Source organism: Physeter macrocephalus, chromosome 2 (genome assembly GCF_002837175.3).
Source record: "Physeter macrocephalus isolate SW-GA chromosome 2, ASM283717v5, whole genome shotgun sequence".
In the NCBI taxonomy this organism is placed as follows: Eukaryota; Metazoa; Chordata; class Mammalia; order Artiodactyla; family Physeteridae; genus Physeter; species Physeter macrocephalus.
In genome coordinates, this window is record NC_041215.1 from 116,834,379 (window position 1) to 116,861,218 (window position 26,840).

General features: G+C 34.5%; 1 protein-coding gene across 1 annotated transcript in view; it reads left to right on the forward strand.

The window, feature by feature from the left end:
* The window catches only part of VWC2L (von Willebrand factor C domain containing 2 like), a 160,163-nt gene that overhangs the window by 22,606 nt on the left and 110,717 nt on the right, over positions 1–26,840 (forward strand). Inside the window, exon 2 of the mRNA XM_007111235.1 lies at positions 689–818. Coding sequence (XP_007111297.1) covers positions 689–818 — 130 coding nt within the window. The remainder of the gene's footprint in view (positions 1–688; positions 819–26,840) is intronic.

Below are 26,840 nucleotides of genomic sequence, written 5' to 3' on the forward strand. Positions count from 1 at the left end.
ATTCATCACTGTTCAATTCCATTTTTAGAGTCTCTGACTCTTAAATAGTGACTTTTTAAGTCAATCAATTTTAGTCCATTCATAAAAGCAAGCAGGCAAGATGAAAGGTATTCACTAAATCATTCAAGAGGCAGTACCTGGATGTTTGGGTCCCAAATGCAATCTCCTCTAAAATTCGCATTGGAAAAAAATGCCCTTTAGAGTCTAGGTTAGCTTGAAAAGGAGTTTCTACCAAGGGTACGGATCTCCATTTACTATTTTCTTGTTTCTCAGTAATCCTTTTCTTTCTTAGGAAATAAAATGAAAAATGGCAAAAACTTATTTCACATGCTCCAGTGTCATTCCTGTTTACCAGAGGAAGGCAGAGCAATAAGTGCATCTGGAAACCAAACCAGGAGGTGACATATTTGTTGTCCAAACCTTTCTTTGAAAACTAGGAACATAAGACATAAGAAAAGTCATACATGAGCACTCTGGTTGCTCATGGCAACCTGAGCTGCACATGGCAACCCACCTTTGCTTGGATGTCCAGGTGGCCTTCCATGGGGGAAGAGTGATCATACACATGGTAAATGGAGTTAATACAGTAAAGCCAATATAAACACTGATGTTTTGTCTTCTGACAGCATATGAATGTGCAAGCATTAAGTTATAGGAGAAAAGGGGCTAATTTTAGATTTGTTCCTAGCCCTCTCCATGTGAATGGTGTCGCTGTGAGCCCAGCAATGAAGTTCACTGTGTTGTAGCAGACTGCGCAGTTCCTGAGTGTGTCAACCCAGTCTATGAACCAGAACAATGTTGTCCTGTCTGCAAAAATGGTAAGACCATACTGCATTAGCTTTCAAAGAGGGGTTAGTGCAAAATACAGATATTCCACCACTGCACACCATTCAATGCAAAAGCCCTCTAAGATCTGCCTGTGGTTTTTCAATGTGGGCATGGCCAATTAATATTTTTATCCCATCTTAAAGTGAAAATAAGCCAGCAATGGGTGAATCGTGAAGCTTTCCATCTGGAGAATTAAAGCTCTTATAAGCTGACTTTGTTGTGGTCCCTATTATTTATTGTTGATCTATACGGAGAATTTTGGAAAGAACGCAGTACCATCTTTTTATAGTGACTGAATTTCTCTCTTGTGGAGGCTATGAAGCGGTTCCTAGTGCATAACCCAGGATAGAGAGTAGGATAAATGCCAGGTATTTTGCTTTGGGCATAGATAAGACTTTAGGCTTAAAGTTATCAAAGAATTACAGAATCCAATTACTCATACACTGAAGTTGAAATAAGGAAGACTAGAAAGTTTAGGGCTTTTATTCTAGGTTTTTATTACAATGGAAATCTGCTCTCAGAGTAATTGCTATAGAGGGGATCTTGGCTTATAAATTTATGGGTTCCTTTTGGCCCTCATAGGATGGAGAGGTTGAAATGACTATGGCATGCCAATCACCCAAAATCCAAGTGAGGCTGCAGAGAAGACAATGCAATGCCATTAACCCAGGACAGCATATCAGCAAAGTCAAAATCACACTCTTGCTACTGGTCATATGCCAACCAAACAATAAAGCTTCACTGTGTAACATTCCACAAATGCCCCCACTTGGCATTAATATATGCTTGAAAAAGTAGTTCTAGCTCTTAATTAAGCTGAGGTCACTGTAATGCTGAATCCCTATATGCCTTTCCTTGAATTAGCAGCTCTCATCTTCTCTATTACACATTTTTTTTGGTCCAGAATTTGGCATTATGTGAGATCACCTACTAATCTTTTTCTCTTGCAGAATTATTATTAGTGAAAAGAGGTATCAGGTTATTTAGCCAAAGAAAAAACACAAGCAACTCTGATTGTTTTTATAATACTTGTAGTGTTTTGGTATCTTCTCAAATGACTTATAAAGAACCCTTATGACATTTCTTCATGCACAGTTTTTATTATTTCTGATTGTGTAAATCTCTCGAGTCTAATATTACTGCACACCTGGCTTCTCTTTTTCTTCTTATCCCTCTCACCCAACTGACGTGTGTCATAGTGAGCATATCTCTGACTTAGAAGGTGGAGATAAATATCCTCCTGAAGTTCAGGCCGATCTAATATATGCAAAGATATCAAATTTAAGACTTTATATTTTTAAAAGGATATTGAAGAAACTGGAAAAGATACAGGGAAGAAAAATAAGATGATTTAATGGTTGAAAAATAGGACCTATGAGGACAGACTGAAGGAGTTTGCATAATTTGTCCTGGAAAAGAGAAGGCTCCAGGGAGACCTAACTGTCGTAAAGTATATGAATGGTTAGTCTAAAGTAGAAGAGCACCTGTTATTTTTCATTTTCTCCAAGGACAGAAGGAAGAAAAAATCAGCTACCTAATCAATCTTTAAAAATAGGATTGACAAGTCTTTGACTAAAGACCATTTTTTTCTAGAATCAACTGTCTAAACAGGTCCTTGAGGATCTTGTCTTCCCTGGAAGGCCCTGGTTGGCTATGTTACACATTTAGGGTAAACAAAACTATACTGAAAGTTAAAAACTCTCATCTGGACATACTCAGAATACTCAGAGAATTAAAGCATGCTAGACTGTATATTTAGAATACAGGTTTTACACATGCATCTGGCACGTCATTCTAGGTACTCCCCACCCAAACCAATAGTATATCCAGAGTTGATGTCTATGTCAAATGTTAAATCAGCCACTACAAACTAGTTACACTGAATTTTATGTCACCCAAGATTATCCTGTTTCTGTCACATGCCAGAGTAGAAATCTGTCCTAGAATGAAACTCTCTTTGTACAAAAATATGTAATGAATGAACTTTAATTGTTCGATTAATTAGGTAATTAATTAGTAACCCATTAGTATTCCTGAAAAACATATGTTGAGAGAACAAAATATATTAGTTAGGTTTTCCAATTTTTTGTTCATGAAGCACTACAAAACAATCACTTCTGTTCCCTTTTGCCATTTCCAAGCAACCTCTTTTCTTTTTTAAATAAGGAAAATTAACCTGAATTAAAATTAGCCCAAAGACTAATTCTGGATGTAATATAACATTATGACATGTTATCTTTTTTATTATTAAACGCCACTAATTAGTCACTTATGCCCCAAAAGTAAAGTATAATCATTGTCAAAGAAGAGCATATTGAGGACTGCTGGAGAATCCTTATGACCACGTACCAGTATTTTTGAGTGAGCAGACTGAGCCGCAATGCTTGCTGACTCTCATTCTTAGTTCAGAAAACAGAAACAGATGACCCATGTGCAGAAGAGCCAGGGGGGAAATAGATGTTTACTCTGACAGAATATAACTAGAACAATTTCTTAAATTTCCAACACATGATAAGACTATCTGATTCTAAATGACAAGATTCATTTGCCCAGTATAGTGTAAACTACTTTTAAAGCATTGTACTATTTTCTTAGATTTTGAAAAAAAAAAAAACAACAGGAAGATAAACATCTACCCTGAGGATTCAAGGTACAGGCAATAGATCCTAATTTGTAAACAGTCCTATAATATTTTCTATATTTTCTTAAATCTTCATAAATGTTGAAAAAATTTAGTTTGCACAAATGCGGACTATCTTGGCTGCCAAACTCTTTCTTCATACTAAGATTGATTTTTCTGCCTTCCTGAATTATAATTTGCCAAGAGCAAGAGACATTAAAGATATAAAATGAAAGTTTAAAGCAATAGAATCTACCACAAACAGTATTCAGCTAATATCAAAATCTTTGTTCTCAGATTAGAGCAAGAAAAAAAAAAGGAAGTACATGATATATATGTAGGTATATGAATTTTTCCCAGAAAACAATAGTTTACCAATAAAAATGTAACAATTGCCCTTACAAATAAGTATTTTTAATATTATAAAGTGCAAGGTAATCTGATCCCTAGATAATGATAGCCTCTTTATTTCCATAATATAATTTGTAAGAATAAATATAAAGACTTATACTTCTAAAATTTTTCTCTAATGTAAAAAAAAAGAAAGAAAATTTTTAATTTATTGGTCTCAATGGTTACCTCAAGCAAGATTTTCCAGTGGTTATCAATAAATATAGCCAAGCCATTAAAAATACTCCATTCTTATTAAAGTTAGTTTAGCACCAAGAAAAGTCTATTAATTTAATCTGAATAAAATACAATAGAAACGTTAAGGAAAGATGTGAATGGCTGGGCATACACAAAACAGGAGGAGAAGGAGGAAAGTAATTTTTTATTGGGGGAGGATTATGGTGATTGATATAGGAATTTATTGTTTTCAACAATTTTATTAAGCATCTGCTTCTTCCTTCTCTATACATCTTCATGAGCTAGCAATTCAAATGCCTTCCTGAAAGATTTAACATTTCTAGATTGTTTTTCTTCCTCCAAGACTGTGTTACTTTGGCCTATATTTCAGCTCCAGTCCTTTCCATGGGAATTAATATTCTTTATGGTTTTCTGCTTTTATAATATGAAAAATAGGTTAGCACAGCACCTACTTAAAGAAAATATTTCTATTTTGGAGTGTCATGTAAATATTTCAAATATTCAGTAACTGACCATTCATTTAACTAGTGAAATATTTGATCATTAGATCATCCAAATGACTAACTGCATTTTTTTTTTTCACATTTCATCTGTCAGTATGTCAGTGAGTTCTCTGTTTTCGTCAGAATATATAGTCAGTCATTATTCATGGTTCGGAAAAAAAGTCACTTCATGAAAAATTGAAATAGAGAGGAATCACCCACAAAATCGTCCATGCACATTAAGTGAGGAGTTTACATATCCTTTTCAACTAAACTGAAGTTGTCATAAGCCCTGTTCAAATATTTAATTTCATATCCCTTACTCTCTTCCAGTTTAGTAGTGATACAAATAAAGAAGGAAATAGACTAGCCAAAAGGTAAATGGAAAGAAGACAGCAAAGGGATGGGAAGTGCACAAATAAGAGACAGGACTTTAGAGCCATCCAACGCCTTCTAAAGGTGCTTGGGTAAAACGCTGCTTTGTGTTGACACATATAATATACAAAGAGCCCCTTGAAATAAATAAGAGAGAAAAATAATTCCACAGGGAAGAAAATAGGCAAAGGGTATACAAAGAAAATTCAGAGAAGAAAACCAAATGTCTAATAAATATATGAAAATACACTTAACCTCACAAGGGATCAGGGTGATTGAAATTAAAACAATGAGATACTAATATTGCATTGATCATAATTTGAGATTGATGATACCTCAAATCAGCAAAGATACTAAGAGTTGAGAAAATGTTGGAACAACTTTTAAGAAATTTAAAGTCAGCAGTTCTACTTTTTGTACTTTGTCCCACATTCATACACTAAATTTCCACTGCATTTTAAGTGCATAAAGGTCGGAAAAATGTAATAATACTTCAATGGAGTAGTGAAAATATATTGCAGCCTTTAAAAAGATCCTACTAACATTTTTCACCGCTGTGTAAAATAAGCAAGGAGTGTATAGTAGACTACAAATATTTTATACATAATAATGTGTTCTATATATAATTTGTACATTTTAAGGGATATATAAGACATTTTTATTTTTAACTTATATATAATTTTAAATAGATAGATATTACATTTATATGTACATAGGAAAAGAACCAAGTGTGGATACACAATGGAATATTAACAATGATTCAATGATTACTTATAGGGAATAAAAATGTAAAGGTAAAAGTAGGGGAGACAAGAGTTAATCTCTTTAAAATATTAAATCATTACAGATTGATAATAAAAACAGCAGAAAAGTACACAAACAGGCAGTTCGCAAACAAAATAGAAATGTTCAAAAAATATAAAAAATTATTCAACCTCACTAACAAATTTGCTTTTTATTTTTTAAACCCTTCTTTATTATGTTTGTATGTAGCATAGGGAAAGTTCTGTAAGAATACATGCCAAATTTTTAGCAGTTATCCAGTGATCAGAAGAGTAACTAACGAGTAGAAGTGAGAAGGTAGAAGCAAAGAACTTTGACTTTTTATTTCATGGGCCTCTTTACTGAATGAATTTTCAAAAAACTATTTTTTATAAGTTAAAAGGTTCTATCAAACCTTTAAAGAAAAGATAATTCTAATGTCATTTAAACTCTTCCAGAGGAGAGACAAGAACAGTTTTTTTCTGAAGTACAATACCGATACAAACCAAAGATTACAAACTAAGAAAAAGTAAAAGGGATCTATTGAAATACAAAATCCCTGATCATATGTTATATCACCCAATGGGTCTAGAGCAGCATTCTTCAATCAGTCACATGAACCCTTCTGCCACAAAATATATGATAATTATACTAAGGAGATGGAATAAATATAGAGTCTCCCATCGTCTCAGGTCAGGTTTTAATCTCAGCTGAGTTTTGGTATCAAAATTGTGAAAAGACATTGGGTTTTCAGAGACTGTGGGAAAGGGATTGTATATTTGTGTTAGCAAACAGAATTTAGCAGTAGGTTAAAATAATTGTGCATTCTGACAAAGTGGAGTTTACAAAGATAGTTCAAAATTAGGAACTCTATATTAATATAATTTATCTTATTACTAAATTCAAGAGAAAATCATATTATTTCTATATAAATATACACACACATATATAAAGATGGCTAAAATTCTTGATAAAATAAGACTAAGTGGATATAAAATATATTTACCTCAGCCCCAAAAGACAGAATCATGCTTAATAGGTACACATTAAAGGCATTCTTGATAAAGTCAGGAATAAGACAAGGCTGTCCACTATTACTCAAAATTTCAGATTGTAGATATGAACTAGCTAGTATAATTAGAAAAGAAAGAATTCAGAGGAGAAAAATTGGGAGCCAAAACTACTACCATTTGCATATTATATGTGAGTATACTTGAAAAACCCAAGACTATAGACTAAAAACTGCTATAACGAAAATTTAGAAATATAGCAGGGTACAAAATGAGAATATAGAGCTCGCTCTCTCTCTCTCTCGATATATATATATATTTATATATATATATACGGATAGGTACATATATTATGAAAATAAAATTGTGGCATTGGAACATGATGCAGAGATATCAATGGAATATAAGAAACTTCATAAACAGACCTAACATACATATGAAAATTGATACATGATAGATAAAATAGCATTTCAAATCAATGGGGGAAAGTTAATTTGTAGAAGAAATGGTGTTGGGACAACTGGATAGTTGTCTGAAAAAAATAATTTTAGGGCTTCCCTGGTGGCGCAGTGGTTGAGAGTCCGCCTGCCGATGCAAGGGACACGGGTTCGTGCCCCGGTCCGGGAAGATCCCGCATGCCGCGGAGAGGCTAGGCCCGTGAGCCATGGCCGCTGAGCCTGCGCGTCCAGAGCCTGTGCTCCGCAACGGGAGAGGCCACAACAGTGAGAGGCCCGTGTAAAAAATAATAATAATAATTTAAAAGTCCTACATTATTTCATAATTCAAGAAAACTTTCAATTCAACAAAGATTTAAATATAAGCTATTTTCCCAAACAGTACAAGAAAACCTAGACATTTGATTTTTAATCCTGAAGTGGCTAGATTTTAAAAACAAACAAAAAAATCTCCACAAAGCAAACAAAACACCACTGTAAACAAAAAACTAAGGGAAAAATAATCTTATATCGCAAAGGGTTAATGTCTCTCATAGATAAAGATCTCTTTGAAACTAATAAGGAAAAAGATCAACAACTCAATCTTAAAAATGGGCAAAGAACTTCAAAAGTTATTCCACAAAAAACAAAATTTCCTAAAACATACAAAAAATTGCTAAACGGAAAATGCAAATTAAAATTTGATGCCAGTTTTTTTACTTGTGGATTGGCCAAATATCCTATAATTTAATAATCTACTTTGTTGTTGATATCTGTGGTAAAACAGGCAGTCTTTCACATCACTGGTGAATGTATGAATTGGTACAATCCCCATGGAAGGAAATTTGACAATATATGTCAAAATTAAAGTACATATATCTTTTATCTCAGCAATTCCACTTCTATTTACAGATGTGTGAAATGACAAATAATGTTGTTCAGCTTCTATGTTGTACTTCAGGTTTACTACTAATAAAGAATAATCAGAAAATTTGTAAAAAATAACTATAGATTTAAATTTCTTTTTAAGATTCTATTAGTTGATAGTCAAAAAAGAGAATTTCTTTCTTTAAATACTCAAATATTTTTATTGATTTATAATTTTATTAGCTTCTATTTACCTTTATGTTTTTCATCTCATATAATACATTTTAAACTAATTTCAAATGGCTCAAAACTGTGAAACTAATAGAAATCTACTCAGAATCAACAGATAATAGGCTACTTAAAAACATTAAAATAGATATTAATGTGTGGAGGATATACATATAGAGAGAGAGATTAAAAAGTCACAAAACGTTAATGTGACAATATATGTCAAAATTAAAGTACATATATCTTTTATCTCAGCAATCCCACTTCTATTTACAGATGTGTGAAATGACAAATAATGTTGTTCATCTTCTATGTTGTACTTCAGGTTTACTACTAATAAAGAATAATCAGAAAATTTGTAAAAAATAACTATAGATTTAAATTTCTTTTTAACATTCTATTAGTTGATAGTCAAAAAAGAGATAATTTCTTTCTTTAAATACTCAAATATTTTTATTGATTTATAATTTTATTAGCTTCTATTTACCTTTATGTTTTTCATCTCATATAATACATTTTAAACTAATTTCAAATGGCTCAAAACTGTGAAACTAATAGAAATCTACTCAGAATCAACAGATAATAGGCTACTTAAAAACATTAAAATAGATATTAATGTGTGGAGGATATACATATAGAGAGAGAGATTAAAAAGTCACAAAACGTTACTAAGAACTAATTTTTTAAATAGTAAGGAGCCATAACTGATTTCTAAATGTGAAAGCTGAAATTTGTTAGAATGCTATTTTTCTAATGATAAATGGAAATCTATCAAATTTTCCATATAATGTAATTTTCTTTTGTAAGTTGGCAAAAGTTGGAAAATTTAAATACATGAAAAAGAAACATTCTATTAGTTGATAGTCAAAAAAGAGATAATTTCTTTCTTTAAATACTCAAATATTTTTATTGATTTATAATTTTATTAGCTTCTATTTACCTTTATGTTTTTCATCTCATATAATACATTTTAAACTAATTTCAAATGGCTCAAAACTGTGAAACTAATAGAAATCTACTCAGAATCAACAGATAATAGGCTACTTAAAAACATTAAAATAGATATTAATGTGTGGAGGATATACATATAGAGAGAGAGATTAAAAAGTCACAAAACGTTACTAAGAACTAATTTTTTAAATAGTAAGGAGCCATAACTGATTTCTAAATGTGAAAGCTGAAATTTGTTAGAATGCTATTTTTCTAATGATAAATGGAAATCTATCAAATTTTCCATATAATGTAATTTTCTTTTGTAAGTTGGCAAAAGTTGGAAAATTTAAATACATGAAAAAGAATGTACTTGGTGGGCTTCCGTGGTGGCGCAGTGGCTGGGAATCTGCCTGCCAGTGCAGGGGACGTGGGTTCGATCCCTGGTCCAGGAAGATCCAACATGCCACGGGGCAGCTAGGCCCGTGCGCCACAACTAACTGGTGAGCCCATGTGCCACAGCTACTGAAGCCCGTGCGCGCCTAGAGCTGGAGCTCCACAACAGGAAAAGCCACCACAATGAGAAGCACATGCACCACAACGAAGAGTAGCCCCCGCTCACCGGAAGTAGAGAAAGCCCCCATGCAGCAACGAAGACCAAATGCAGCCAAAAATAAACAAATAAATAAATTTTTTTTAAAAAAAGAATGTACTTGGTAAGTTTGGGGAATTCAATCTACCAGATATATATAATGTAATTTTCTTTTGTAAGTTGGCAAAAGTTGGAAAATTTAAATACATGAAAAAGAATGTACTTGGTGGGCTTCCGTGGTGGTGCAGTGGCTGGGAATCTGCCTGCCAGTGCAGGAGACGCGGGTTCGATCCCTGGTCCAGGAAGATCCAACATGCCACGGGGCAGCTAGGCCCGTGCGCCACAACTAACTGGTGAGCCCATGTGCCACAGCTACTGAAGCCCGTGCGCGCCTAGAGCTGGAGCTCCACAACAGGAAAAGCCACCACAATGAGAAGCACATGCACCACAACGAAGAGTAGCCCCCGCTCACCGGAAGTAGAGAAAGCCCCCATGCAGCAACGAAGACCAAATGCAGCCAAAAATAAACAAATAAATAAATTTTTTTTAAAAAAAGAATGTACTTGGTAAGTTTGGGGAATTCAATCTACCAGATATATTAAAATAATATGCAAAGGTATAATAGTTTTAAACAGTGTGATAGTGGAACAAAAATAAATCGATAAATAGAACAGAAAATCAGAAAGTAAATCACATTTGTATCACAATTTAGCATACAATTAAGGTGACATCCAAGTATCTGATGAAAGAATGTGTTATTCTAAAAATAAAGGTTAATCATTTTTTATAAAAGTGAAATTACATTCCTGTATTACCCATTATACAAAAGTAACTATCAGTTGGATTAAAGATCTAAATCTAAACAATGAGATCCTAAAGGGATTTGTTTTTAACGTAAACATTAGCTTACTCTTAGGATCAGGATGGTCTTCCTAAACATAAATGCAAATAAAGAATTTATAAAAGGCAAAATTCAAATTCAAATTAGATAACATATAATTTTATCCCTAAATTTCTTACTAAATTAACTTTGGAAAGGTAAGATGCAACAGGCACTCTCAAGCACTACTGATGAGAGTGTAAACCAACATATCTTCTCTGAAGGGCAGTAAAAGTGTGTGGACCTTTGATCCAGCAATGTGCCTTCCAGAAATTGATCAAAAATAAATAATCAGATAAGAATATAAACATGTTATATAGAGAGGTATTTATTACAGAGCTGTTTATAACAGCAAAACCTTGGAAAACCTGAAACCTAAATATTTGACAATAAGGAGGTTGTTTAAAAAACCATAGTATATCTACATGGACTAACTACTAAAAAATTATTACAGATGATGTCATGGAAAAAAACTTAAGGACATCTCCACAAAAAACAAACAAACAACAAATAAATAAATTTTTTTTAAAAAAAAGAATGTACTTGGTAAGTTTGGGGAATTCAATCTACCAGATATATTAAAATAATATGCAAAGGTATAATAGTTTTAAACAGTGTGATAGTGGAACAAAAATAAATCGATAAATAGAACAGAAAATCAGAAAGTAAATCACATTTGTATCACAATTTAGCATACAATTAAGGTGACATCCAAGTATCTGATGAAAGAATGTGTTATTCTAAAAATAAAGGTTAATCATTTTTTATAAAAGTGAAATTACATTCCTGTATTACCCATTATACAAAAGTAACTATCAGTTGGATTAAAGATCTAAATCTAAACAATGAGATCCTAAAGGGATTTGTTTTTAACGTAAACATTAGCTTACTCTTAGGATCAGGATGGTCTTCCTAAACATAAATGCAAATAAAGAATTTATAAAAGGCAAAATTCAAATTCAAATTAGATAACATATAATTTTATCCCTAAATTTCTTACTAAATTAACTTTGGAAAGGTAAGATGCAACAGGCACTCTCAAGCACTACTGATGAGAGTGTAAACCAACATATCTTCTCTGAAGGGCAGTAAAAGTGTGTGGACCTTTGATCCAGCAATGTGCCTTCCAGAAATTGATCAAAAATAAATAATCAGATAAGAATATAAACATGTTATATAGAGAGGTATTTATTACAGAGCTGTTTATAACAGCAAAACCTTGGAAAACCTGAAACCTAAATATTTGACAATAAGGAGGTTGTTTAAAAACCCATAGTATATCTACATGGACTAACTACTAAAAAATTATTACAAATGATGTCATGGAAAAAAACTTAAGGACATCTCCACAAAAAACAAACAAACAAAAATTCATGTTCAGAGTATATTATTAAATTAAACTAGTAGGCCAGAAAGCACTATTTTTAAAATAATTTTGTTAAAAAGAAAATGTATGTATAGAAAAACACTGGAAGAAAATACTTCAAAATGTTAATGGCACATAATTCTGAATAGTAGTAGGCTAATGAATGATTTTTACCTTTTTTCCCTTTGCTAGCCCCTAGTTTCTAAATTTCCTACAACAAATCTGCATCATCCCTGTGATTTAAAATTACTGTTTAGGGGGCTTCCCTGGTGGCGCCTGGTGGCGCAGTGGTTGAGAGTCTGCCTGCCGATGCAGGGGACACGGGTTTGTGCCCCGGTCCGGGAAGATTCCACGTGCCGCGGAGCGGCTGGGCCCGTGAGCCATGGCCGCTGAGCCTGCGCGTCCGAAACAGACTCCGTAACGCGAGGCTACAACAGTGAGAGGCCCACGTACCGCAAAAAAAAAATTACTATTTAAAGGAGAAAATAGAAAAATTCTTTAAAAAGATAATGTAAAAATTTTTCTATTTTTATGATTTAATAATCAATGACTTGCCACTTAGTAGAAATTGCACTGATTCCTTGTTATAATTTGTACTCCATAGTTAATTAACCAACTAATAATTCTACCACTTGACTTTCAAATCCTTTAACTGTGAGATTCTTTGTAAAGAATTTGGAAAACATCATTGCCCATTTTATGTACCTATTAGGGTAATTGTTAAAATATTCACTTAAGTCTATGCATTTACATTTTCATGAAGCTATTTTGCAAAATCAGCCTTTTAAGTTTGAAAATTAGATGCAAGTCTTTCACCTTAATTTGATATTTTCTCACTTCCTCTTAGGGAGACAATTAGTAACAAATGAAACACAGACATTAAACAAACACACTGAAGATGAAAAATTTTCTGGCACTTGCACATATCCATTGGCTACAGACCCCCTGAAATAATTTGTGATGAAAGCATACCCTATGAAGGGCAGTTTCAAAGCCTGCATTTCATTGACTTCATAACTGAAAGTCAGAATTATCATATTTGTATAAAGTAGATGTCAAAACAGAGTAATTATAAATAGCTATTTTAATGAGCCACAATTTCCTATTGCTTTCATAAAGCTTCCTCCAAAGTATGAAAGGAAATATTTTTATTTATGTTGTCTTAAACCAACAGGATTCCCTCTCAATTCATCAGCAAATTAGATTTCAAAAAGATTATTTTACAAAGTTGACACAATGAAAATTAATGCCACATTCATTTCCTGCTAAATGCATCTCTACTTAATTATCGGGGCCCCCCAGTCCTTCAGAAAATGAAGGGAAGAAGGCCAACATCTGCAAAAATGAGAACTTTTCTCTTTTTTCTCCTCAACATATAGAAAATGCTTAGGGACTATTTTTTCCCTATGTAATCATCTAGAATGTTGGTTCTGGTCCTCCCACAAAGCACACACTCGTAGTTGAGAAGAGACTTGTTAAGAAGTAGACCTCACTCCTTCAAGTGCCATGTACTACTCTGATGTTCAGCGCACCACCCCAAAGGGAGCCTACGGGCCCCGAAGAAGGGTAATGCACACACATGTACTGAATGTCTCATTCTTACACATTCAGATAATCCCACAGATAATCTGGTTCAAAAACAGTAGGTTGGCAGAGGGTTGAATAAATCTCCCCAAAGTGCCCATGCATTTCTATTCTTAACCCCACCTTCTCTCTTATTCTTGAGCCTCTCTTCAACTATGTTTTTATAGAATAGTGCTGACTTCTAGGATTGTATACAGTAATCTCTAATAAAACACCTCTGAACTGTGGATGATGGCTAAAGGGCAACTGGGATCACTAACATATTTATAGTTGGATGCCCCTCAAATGAGAAAAGGAAAATGGGAAGTTCTTGCATGCATACTTATTTTGCTTACACTAGCTTCATCTATACAATCCTTAGGAGTTGGATTTGATTCTAAGAGTGAATTGAATGGGGTGGGGTCTGACGGGAAAGCCAAGGCATTTGGTCTTGCCAAGTCTTATCTAAGGGAGGCTTGAGTCGTTGGCCATGGGAGAGCCTCCCTGAGGGAGCAACACAGCTGCTCATGTCAGGGATATACAGCTGCCGTTCCATAATGGCCCCCAAGCTCTTGTTCACACAGTCCAGGCATCCGTGTAGCTCTCAGAGGCACCCAGGGACCAATGGGTCACTACCGATGATGAAGGCACAAGGTAAGGCAGAGTTTCCCTTCATCCAAACCTCCCTCCTGAGGTAGACGCGTTAGAAAGTTGTGTTCCCTCCTTTACCTCATGTCTTTGCCATGTAGAAACTCAGGCTTTTCAGATGCAGGAAAAGCCATGTCCATCCACCAGCACCCCTTTTCCCCTTCACTAATTACTAATGTAAACCTTGTGCAGTCAGACAAAAACAAAACAAGGTTGCCATGCAAACTGTGTTCCTTGAGCTGCTTTGAATTTGAATGTCTTCTAAAGCACTGGGCAAGATGAGCCTGGGAGGCCTCGAGGAAGGTATTGTTCTATCTTCCTCAAAAGTTTCAGAGGTCTGAAGCAAGAGCATCTAACAGCATCTAACTCGTCTCTGAGGCACAGATTCCCTTTCTTACAGATAAGACCAAACTTCTTGGGATTCTACATCCCACGTCGCTGGTAAAGACGGGATCCAGAATTCTGGGTCCTCTTGAAAAGATCCTAACACCTTCCTGCCCAGCAGTCACAGCCTCATCCTCCTCGTCGGGCTTGAGACACATAGGACTGATTTCTCCCTGCTTAGCTCAGACCCCACCAGGAGCCAGGACCACCAAGTCACCCCTCATCCCCGGGACTCTGATCTCCATATGGTGCAATGAGCTGAGAGGTAACCAAGTGGTGACCCCAAGTCACCACTTCCCAGTCCTGGCCTCTGATTTTTAGTTCTCTGTCACACCTACTGCCACCTGAATAGTATATATTTTACTTATTTAGTTGCTTGTCTCCTCTGCTCACAGAAGTACAAAGTTCGTGCAAAGATTTTTGTCTCTTTTGTTCACTGTTGTATTCCTACTACCTACAACACATTGTAGGTGCAAATATATGTTTGTGAATAAATGAATGAATGCACACCTGTATTGTGCCTCTGGAAGAGCCAAAATTAAATATGAAAATTGATTCTTTGAGTTCTTTTAGCTTCGCTTTTGAAAAGTCTCAGTCTTCTATTTCACAGAGAAGAGCTTTCAAATGGAGAGCTTGGGAGGCATTGTGTGGTGGGAAGGAGGGTGCTTATCAGATTTTTTCCTAATTAAGTTTGCTTTAATTTACCACTAGAATTAGTGGTACATATACTGATAGGAGGCATATCAAGGTGATCTAGTAGAGACAAACTGATTTCCAGGGGAAACTGAGTCAGCTTGATATTTTACTGCTTTATAACCTTGCTAGGGACACCTAAAGCTTCTGTTTCTTAAGAAATGACTGCATGTAACGTATGAGTCACTTCAGTGCAAAATTAATGTAATGCTTTAGCCAGTATTATCTACAATGATATATTTCATCTAACAATAGGGATTGGACTATTTACAAGTTAAGGAAGCCTCGAGCATTGACTGAATATGTGATTTGTCAGTATTTGGTAAACAGAGTCGGAAAATGGGACTTGATATCAAGGCAGAGGGAGAACTGATTGCAGGGGCTAATATTTAATTTTAGAAATCAAACTGTGCAACCGAAAAAGATATCAGAAATACGGCATAAAACAGGGACAAAGGAAACTTGCTAACCAATATCTTTTCTGGCATACAGTGATTGGGAAACTCTCTAAGGATGGCTGAGGCTGAGGTGGGAAGCCCTCGCAGTAAGACCTCTGATGTTTAAATGTAGCTCTGAGCTGCTTCAAATCAAACTATCAGAAATATTAAACCTCCTTTGAAACATATTTATGGTTGGATGCCCCTCAATTGAGAAAAAGGAAACGGGAAGTTCCTGCATGCATACTTATTTTGCTTACACTAGCTTCGTTTGTACAAGGTGATGGCAAAGAGCAGCCATAAATGCTGCTGCTGGTCAGGGTAGTAACTAGCCAGGCCTGAGTCCTCTCCTCCTTTCACCCATCACTTTTATGCATTCTGCAGAAAGGTCCATAAAGCAACATACCTGCCTTCTGGAAGGCTAAGCTCAGTTAGTTTCCAACATTAAATAACAAAATAGTTGGCAGTGTTGTAGCCAAATCTTAAAAGCCTGCTCACTCCAACTTTCTGTGTTGGGATTTAAAACAGAGGTAAGATGCAGGGAACTAGGGGCTGACGGCCTGTGTTTAAGATGTGGGATTCTCAGTGTCTGTTTTATCCTACCCGCTTTGATTTGATTTGATGATTTCTTTAAGAATGGAGATAGATGACAGTAAGCAGCAGCAAAGGAAGAAAACTTCCTTTGTAGTGTAGAGGAGGGCACGCGAGCCTCTCAAGCCAGGTGGATGGCAAAAAACTTAACTGGATTCTGTTTTAACTCCCAGTAAATGCAATTGTCAGGTCCCTAAGCTCAGTGAAGTAATCAGCCACCATGCAATGTCATCTGAGATGTACTGAAAGCTGTTCAACCCATCAAAAATAGTGCCACTTCTAGCCCGCCAACGTACATGTCCGCATGCACATTCATACATAATTTCATGCTCATAATTTCTTTTATTTTTAAAATTTTCATATTGAATGTCACTAAAAACTTGAGAAAAATAGCTAGTACATCAGGTATTAATGACACCAATTAAGTTACATATATTTTTCTTGGGTTTATCAGATGACTAGATCATCAAACATAGGCCCAGTTGGTTTAAATGTGCGGAAGAGTAAACCCGGGATAACAGGGAAACCGTAGGAAGGTACTGGACCAGAGAAAGAGAGAACGCCTGACACAGGTGCCTTTAGGATGAGAGAGGGAGCCATGAACACTGGGAGGTTGAAATGAACCGACATGTCTGCTGATGGTTGAGGGAAATAGTTGCCTTTTTCATATGTTTCCTCAATGACTGATCTAATAATAATAATTAACCTAACTACTAAGAGTAGCACTAGCTTTCATTTATTGCAGGGGAGAAAACTGAGACTAAAGTATATAAATTACCGTCAGATATACAGCTGGGATTTGAACCATGCTCTATCCAACTTCAAAGCCATAGCGTCTAACCAGTTGTTCTCAAAGTAGCCCTGGGCCAGCAACATCACCATTATCTAGAAACCAGTCAGAAATGCACATTTCTGAGCCCATCCCAAATCTACAGAATCAGAAATTCTGGGAGTGGGACCCAACATTCTGTGCCTTAACAAGCCTTCTAGGTGATTCTGATGCTTAAAGTTTGAGAACCATGGACTTCGCAGGTGTCTGTTAGAGAGTCTGTTCTCTTTCAAATAAAGGATGTGTGTGTTGGGGGAAGCTAGGGGAGTAAAAGGTGAATAACTGTTAGTCAGTGGTATCGGAGATAATGGTATACCAGGACAAGAAGTAAGACAAGGCTGGAAAGGAAGGGTTAGACACAAAATGCCCTGGAGTCAAAGCAAGGGCACTTAGGTTGGAGAGGATCCAGGAATGGTAAACCCCAATAGGGGCAAATGCAGGTCCCCCAGGTCCTCGAAGTGATGTAGGTGGGACATACCAGGAAGATGATATTCAAGGTAAGCTGTCAAGAATGGTCACACCCAAAGAGATTTCTTAATAACAAAGTCATGATCATTGAGAACGAAATTCAACTGATTTTTAAAGGCAGCAAAAGTCACTAAGGAAGGCACGGTCATGAAAGGAAAGGCAACGTGAGACACTTTCTACTATGAAGTGATTGTTTCAAGTAAATTATTTTCTGAATTTAAGTTATGATAACAATTAACATTTTATAAGTCATAAGTATATTTAAGAATATTTTAATCCCTTTAAATAGCTGTGTCAAGGTCTAACTGACATAAAATGAACTCCACATTTTTTAAGTGTACAATTTGATGTTTCGACAGATGTATACCTGTGAAACTATTATTATAGTCGGGAAAGTGCCCATACCTATCACTCCCAAAACTTTCCTCATGTTCCTTTGTAATCCTTCCCTTTAGCTGTTCTCTGCCCCATCCCATCCCAGGCAACCTCTGTTCTGCTTTCTGTCATTATACATAAATTTGAATTTCTTAGAACTTGGTATACATGTAATTGTCCAATATGTACTCTCTTGTCTGAATTTTCATTCAGCATGATTATTTTGAAATTCATCCATGTAGCGTGTATCCTAGTTCATTCCTTCTTTATTTCCGAATGGTACTCAATTATATAGATATACCACCATATAATTTATCCATTCACTTGTTGATGGACATTGGACTGTTTCCAGTTTTTGATTATTACAAATAAAGCTGTCAAACATTCTCGCACAAGTCTTTTTATGGATATATGCTTTATTTTCTGTTGTGAAAATACCTACAAGTGGAATACTAGATCATATGGTATGTGTATATTTCACTATTTTTTCTTTAATGGCAAACTATTTCAGAGTGGCTGTATTATTTGAAATTTCCATCAAAAATGTGCGAGAAGCCAATTCCTGTACCTGTCACCAGTGCTTGGGATCATCAGTCCTGTTTAATTTTGGCTACTCTAATAGAAGTGTATTATTATTCTATTATGGTTTTAAATTGCATTTTTCTAATGGCTAGTGATGTTGAGCATCTTTTCATATGCTAATTTTCCATCTGTATATCTGCTTTAGAGAAATGTCTGTTCAAATCATTTGCCAATTTTTTAAAGTTAGGTTTTTGTTTCTGTATTATTGAATTTCCAGAGTTCTTTATATGTTCTAGAGACAAGTTCTTTATTAGACATACGATTTGCAAATATTTTCTTCCAGTCTGTGGTATGTCTTTTCATCCCCTTAACAGTGTCATTTGAAGAGCAAAAGTTTTTAATTATGACAAATTCCAATTTATCAGAGTTTTCTTTTATAAATTTTGCTTTTACTGTTGTAACGAAGAAATCTTGGCCTAACCCAGAGTCAAAAGCATTTTTCCTGTTTTCTACTAGAAATATTTTAGATTTGACATTTAGGATGATGATTCATTTTGCATTATACTGTGAATATGATGCAAGGAATTGAATTTTTTTTTAATATGGATATCCAGTTGTTTTAATACCATTTGTTAAAAAGACTATTTTTTCTCCACTGAACTGTATTTGTACATTTGCTGAAAATCAGTTGTCTATTTATGCCTATATACATTTTCATCTATTTCTGAACTCTCCATTCTGTTCCACTAAGGTTATTTTGGCTATTCTAGTTCCTTTGCATTTCTTTCTGAATTTTAGTATCAGTTTATCAGTTTCTACAAAAGAAAAAGTCTGTTTTGATTGGCATTACGTTGAATATTTTACATCAATTTGAGGAGAATTGACATTTTATCAGTATTGAGTCTCCCAATTTATGAACATGATTATGTCTATTTATTTAGTTCTTTAATTTCTCTCGGCAGTGTTTTGGTCAGTTTTATTCCAAAGTATTTTATTTTTTTAATGCTACTGTAGTTAGTATACATTTTTTAAAATCTTTTGCTAACATATAGAAATAAAATTGATAGTTGTATATGGATTTTGGATCCTGAAACATTGTTAAACTCAATTATTAAATCTAGTTTTAGTTTTTTGTTTTTTTGTATTGTAGATTCCATTGGAATTTCTACATAGACAAGCACATTACCAGCAAAGACAGGCAGTTCCATTCCTTTCTTACCAATCTGAATGTCTTTTAGTTCTCTTTTTCTATCTTATTACACTTGCTAGAATATCTTATACGGTATTGAATAGAAGTGCTAAAACCATACATCCTTGTGCTTTTCAGATATGGAATAAAACTCATTCAGTCTTTCCCAATTAAATGTGCTTATACCTGTAGCTATTTCACAGATGCCTATATCAGTCTGAGGAACTCCCTTTCTATTCCTACTTTGCCAAGAGATTTTATCAGGGATGGAGACGGAGTTTTGTTAAGAGTTTTTCAGTATCTATAGAGATGATCATTGGATTTTCTTTCATAATTATAAATATAGTGAATTACACTGATTATTTTTAAATATTAAGCCAACCTTCCATTTCTAAGATAAACTTCATTTGGTCATGAAGTACTATCCTTTTTAAATGTTGTTGGATTTTATTTGCTAAATTTGTGTTTAAATTTTTTTATATAAGTTTATGAGGCATATTAATCTGTAGATTTCTGTTCTTATAATGTCTTTGTTAGGTTTGGGTATCAATGTATTGCTTACCACATAGAATGAGTTAGGAAAATAGTCTCTCTTTTTAATTTTCTGGAAAAGTTTGTGTAGAATTAGTATTAATTTTCCCTTATATGTTTGGCAGAATTCACCAATGACTTAAGGAGTTTTATGAGCTGCAGGTTTCTCTGTGGAAAGGTTTTTAACACAAATTTATTTAATAGATGTAGGGTGATTGGGTTATTTCATCTTGAGTTATCATTGGAAATTTGTGTCTTCAAGGAATATACCATTTCATCTAAGTTTCTGAATTTGTAATCATAAGATTGTCAATATTCCTTTAGAATTCTTTAATATCTTCAAATTCTGTAGGGTATTTAATCTTTCTTATTTCTGATATTGATAATTTATCCTTTCTACTTTTTTTCTGATTAGTCTAGTTAAATGTTTATCAATTTTATTTTCTCAAAAAACCAACTTTGGGGTTCATTGATAGTCTCTAATATTTCCTCTCTTATATTTCATTGATAACTGTTCTACTCATTGTTTCCTTTCTTCTACTTACTTTGGGTTTAATTTGCTTTTCTTTTTCTAATTTCTTAAGGTAGGATCTGACATAATAAATTTGATTCCTTTCTCCTTTCCTAATACAGGTGTTTCTGTAAACACCCCAAGTTCTACTTTAGCATCACCTGCCAATTTTCATATGTTGTGTTCACACATTTATTAAATTTAGAATACTTCTTGATGTTCTTTTTAATTTTTTCTCTGAATCATAGGTTATCTAGAATGTGTTAATTTGTTTCCAAATATTGGATATTTCCCAGGTATCTATGTTATTGATTTCAGATTTAATTTCACAAAGATGAAAGAACATGTGTTTATTACTCAATTTTTTAAATTTTTAATGAGACCTGTTTTATGGCCAAGAATACATTCTATCTTGGAAATATTCCATGTGTGCCTGTAAAGAATATATATTCTGCTGTTTTTGAGTATGGATTCTATAGCTATTAATTAAGCCAAGTTGATTGATAGTATTAAGTCTTTCATATTCTTATTGCTATTCTGTCTAGTTTGTTCTATTAATTATTGAGAGAGGGGTATTGAAACCTCTGACTATACTTGGACTTGTCTATTTCTTCTAGCAGTTTTATCAGCTTTGTAACATATACTTTGAAACTCTTTTATTATGTGTATCAATATTTAGGATTTATTATGACCTCTTCACAAATTGACTTCTTTCTAATTATTAAATGACATTCTTCATGCCTTTATATTCTTCACTCAGTAATCTACTTTGTGCTGATATTAATATAGCTAATCCAGCTTCCTTTTGCTTAGTGTTAGATGCTCTATCTTGTTCTGTCATTCTACTTTTATCTATTTCTGTTTGTATATTTGAAGTCCTTTTCTTGTAAGCAGAATAAGATTGGGTGTTGCTTTTTAATCCAATCTGATCATCATTAGTGGTCTATAGAATTCTTGGTTGATGAGTTTTGGGGTTTTTTTTCCAGTACTTTGAAGATGTTGCTCCACTGTATTTTCCCTTGCATTTTTTGTTCGGACAAGCTGTCAGCTGTTATCTTTATTTCTGTGAACATGTTTCCCTCCAACCCCGCCCCCTCACCACTTTTAAGATTTTCTCTTTACCACTGTTTTTGTGCAATGTGATTATTATATATCGTGACATAGTTTTCTTAGTTTCTTATGCTTGTGCTTCAATAATTCTGTGGATTTATAGTTTCGTCCAAATTTGGAAAAATTTCAGCCTTTATTTTTTCAAATATTTTTTTCTGTTCCCTACCTTTATGAACCCGAATTAAACATGTATTAGGCTGCCAAAAATTGTTTCACACATCATGCTCTATTCACTTTTCCTGATTCTCCATTCCGTTTGATTTTCATTTTGTATAGCTTCTACTGTTAACGTCTTAAAACTTACTGATCTTTTCTTCTGCATTATCTAATCTGACAATAACCATATCTAGTATATTCGCACTTCGTACTTTTCATCTCTAGAGGGTAGATTTTTTTGTTGTTGGTTTTGGTTTTGCATTCCTGGCTTCAACTTTTTTTTAATATATGGAAAAAAGTTATAACTTATTTTTTCCTGATTATTCTAATAGGTGTTAGCTCTAGATCCTTTTTGTATTTCTTTCTCTTGTTATTGAAATGTCAGGCATTGTAAATTTTACTTTGTTAAGTGCTGGACATTTTGCACTTCTACAAATATTTTTGCGATTTGCTGCAGTACAAAGTTAAGTTACTTGGAAATATTTTCTTCCTTTTACATCTGGCTTTTAAGAATTGTTCAGCAGGACTAGAGCAGTGCTTAGTCCAGGACTAATTATTTCCCTACTAAGGTAAAAATTATTGACTACTGGACTCAATACCCTGCTAATCATATGATTTTTCAGTCTGGCTGGTGGGGATGGTACTTTTCCCAGCCCTACTCCCTGTTAGTTCTTTCCCTGCCTTGGGTAGTTTCCTCACATGCATATGCTGATCAGTACTCAGCTGAATGCTTGAGGGAAACCATCTGCAGGTCTCTGGAGTTCTGTCTCTGGGCAGCTGTCCTCTCACCAGTACTCTGTCCTGCAAACTCAAGGTGCCTTGCTCTCCACAAAACCTTAGCTCTGTTTCCTCAACACTGGGAGTCACCTGGGTTTCACCACCCAGAACTATGAACTAGAAATTCCCAAGGTAGAAACATAGGGCAATCATAGAACTCCCCTTATTTGCTTCCCTTTTTTCAGGGATAACTGTCCTTCTTTGCCCAATATCCAGTGTCTTGAAAATGATTGTTTCACATATTGTATTTGTTTTTCAAGATTTCTAGTGGGGGTGTAAATCTTCTCAATTACTCTACCTTGGACATAACTGGAAAAGCATAGTTTAATTTCATAACTTGTATTTTTCAACAGAAACCCACACTTGTACAATCTCTACCTGTCACAACAGTGCTAAGCAATTCATAGTTAAACAAATTAAAATAGTAATATCCATTTTGCCCTCTCAATAACTGCCAAATGGTTGTGACTCAATAAATAATGAGTACCTACTACATCTTAGCCATTTTGCTAGATAGTTTACACAAATTATTTCTATTCTTAATAACACATTATGAGCTTTTACCTCTTTTTTTTAATTTTACCTCATGTAAATGAGGGAAATTAGGTTTAGGGATGTGAAATAATGCGCCAGATACCCAGTAAGTGATGTATTTAGCTTTCAAATTCAGATGATTCTGATTCCAAGGACTCTTCACCTTCCATAGTGCTGTGGTTATTATTTACCATAAAATAGAAATAGGACATTTAATAATGGATTATCTAATTGTGTTTTCCAGCTGAGGATATTAAAACATTTCTAACTTACTAACTTAAAAGATTTAGCTGACTAGTAGAATTTTAAAAGAGATTTTCTGAAGATCAGCAGGGAAAGAAAATTTATATTTCAAAAATAAAATATCTAGGAATAAACCTACCTAAGGAGACAAAAGACTTGTATGCAGAAAACTATAAGACACTGATGAAAGAAATTAAAGATGATACAAATAGGTGGAGAAATATACCATGTTCTTGGATTGGAAGAATCAACATTGTGAAAATGACTCTACTACCCAAAGCAATCTACAGATTCAATGCAATCCCTATCAAACTACCACTAGCATTTTTTACAGAACTAGAAAAAAAAATTTCACAATTTGTATGGAAACACAAAAGACCCCAAATAGCAAAAGCAATCTGCTGTGGGCGGGAGACGGGAGGGGCGGGGAGGATGACAATATGTGCATTTCAAAAATGACGAAAAAGGGAATTCCCGGTCAGTCCAGTGGTTAGGACTCTTCGCTCTCGCTGCCGGGGGTCCAGGTTTGATCCTTGGTCGGGGAACTAAAATCCCACAAGCTGTACGGTGCAGCCAAAAAAAAATGTAAAAAAGACAAAAAAGAAGAAATAATAAAACAGCTTATGTTTTCAACAGACACATTTTAAATTAAAGCCTGGAAAAGAGAGGATGACCTTGGAGTTTTCTAGAAAGAAATAGAACATGCCCATCGTCCCCCTGACAGTCCTGGAATCAGTTCCATGTCTTAACAAAAGAAAGAAAAAAAAAACAAGAAAGAAAGGAAGGAAGGGAGGGAGGAAGAAAGAGAGAGAGAAAGAGAAAGGAAGAAAGAAAGAAAAGAGAAAGAAAGAAAGAAAGAAAGAAAAGAAAGATAGTCTTCTTAAAGGCACAGTGCAGGAACTGAGTGATGACTTGTCAGCCGCAGCACACACTTTTTTATTAAGAAAAAATGTCTTTACACTTAGGAAAAAACCCCCAAAGCACAAGTCATTTTGTTGTTGCTGCTATTCTTACTGTGGCTTAATTAACAAAACTCTAAACAACTTAGATGGCATGGAGAACACATGTCAGCACCCTGTAGACCAATTTATACAGGCTTCTCAGCTCTGCACTTTACTTAACGTTATGGGTCAAATAAGAGTAATTTCACCAATTGTATCCTAGTATCACGCTGTAAGAAAAGAATTCCAAAAAAAGGATCTGGAATTCTGATTAAGTATTCCAATTAAACTATTGCTACAAATACAACAATATATCTTCCTTGGCCTAATGATATAAGATATTTAAAATTAACTGTCTAAAAAGAACATCCATCTTAATTTCTCAGTATAATAGGTTGCTGGATATAAACTGATTTGAGTTAGATATTTTTTTCCAGGTTTCCTAAATTGGATTATAACATTTTGCCTCTTGTGCATTAGAGATTAGAAACCTCACATTAAAAACTAGGCTTCATGCCACGTACCAAAAGAAAATCCTAATCGGTCCCAGTTTCTCTTCAGTATTTCTTCCATTACTCATCAAATGACTTTCCTTTGTCTTTTCACATACTTTTGAAACTCCCAGGACCTTAGAGATCTAATGCATCCACTCCTGCCCGTAGCCTCACCACCTGAGTCACAGCTACACTCACTTCTCATCAGACACAGAAGGGCGTCTCCCAGCAGCGCTGGCTCTTTCCCATTGTTCTCCACCGAGGAATCAGAGTGATCTGCTCAAAACTTTGTCAGCTGCCGCATAGCACAGGGAGATCGCCTCTGTGCTTTGTGACCATGAGAGGGGTGGGATAGGGAGGGAGACACAAGAGGGAAGAGATATGGGAACATATGTATATGTATAACTGATTCACTTTGTTGTAAAGGAGAAACTAACACACTATTGTAAAACAGTTATACTCCAATAAAGATGTTAAAAAAAAATAAAAAATAAAAAATAAATAAATAAACAGGTGGTTGCCTGATGAAAGGGGTGAGAGGAGAAGAAAGAAATAGGTGAGGGAGATTAAGGGTACAAAATTCAAGTTGCAAAATAAGTAATTCACAAGTATGAAATGTACAGTATGGGGAATATCATCAATAATTGTGTAAGATCTTTGTATAGTAACAGACATAACAAGACTTACAGTGGTCATCAGTTTGAAATGTATAGAAATACCAAATCACTATGTTGTGTAACATAATGTTTTAGGTCAATTATACTTCAAAAACAAACAAACTCATAGAAAAAAAGATCAGCTTTGTGGTTACCAGAGGTGGGGTTGGGAGGAGAGGGAATTGGGTGAAGGCAGTCAAAGGTACAAACTTCCAGTTTGTACTAGGGATATAATGTACATCATGAAAATATAATTAACACTGCTGTATGTTATATATGAAAGTTAAGAGAGTGAATTCTAAGAGTTCTCATCACAGGAAAATTTTATTTCGTTAATTTTTTATCTATATGAGATAATGGGTGTTCACGAAACTTATTGTGATAATCAATTCATGCTGTATGTGTGACAAATCATTATGCTGTCCACCTTAAACTTATACAGTGCTGTACATCAAATATATCTCAATAAAACTGTAAGAAAAAATTTAAAAATAGACTTAAATGCATGGCATGGTAGTTTACCAAACATTTGCTCTTCCCATATTTCTGTGAATTGTTTTCTTCCCTTTTGAAGTCCCAGACCCCTACTTCCTTCTCCTTAGCTCAGGATGGCATGTAAACCTCAATAGCCTGACTGTCGGAAGGTCTCTTATCTTTGGGCTCACCCCATGTACAAAGTTAAATTAAATCTGTTTTTCTCCTCTTAATCTCTCTTTTGTTACAGGGCATGTCTCAGCCAAGAATGTAGAAGGGTAGAGGGAAAATTATTTTTCCTTCCCCACACCATAAAAATCTACCTGTTTTAATTTCACAATGCCACTTTTTTCAATAACAGAAGGATTAAAAGCTATTAAAAACTACATATGGAAGAGACATATTGGTACCTTTTTAAAGTGTTCTTTAAATGACAAAAAACAAAGTTTTACAAGTTGAATGAGAGATTCACAAAATATCCTACACATTTATTTTATCTGAGATTATAGAATTATGGTTGATTTGGTTTTCAAGATAAGTTATCTATAAACACTTTTTTCAAGGTATGTAGAAAATAACTTTTGTCTTTTACCTTTTTAGTGAAATGAAAGCCAGTTTTCCCTACCCCTAAGCTCTTGGTGGATGTGGTAGGGTATTTACATTTGATTGTTTCTGCTCCAAATCTTTTCTGAGTTTCTGGGTATTTAGTGAGATTAAAAACCCAGCTCTGTAGGCATCTGTAGTACTTATTT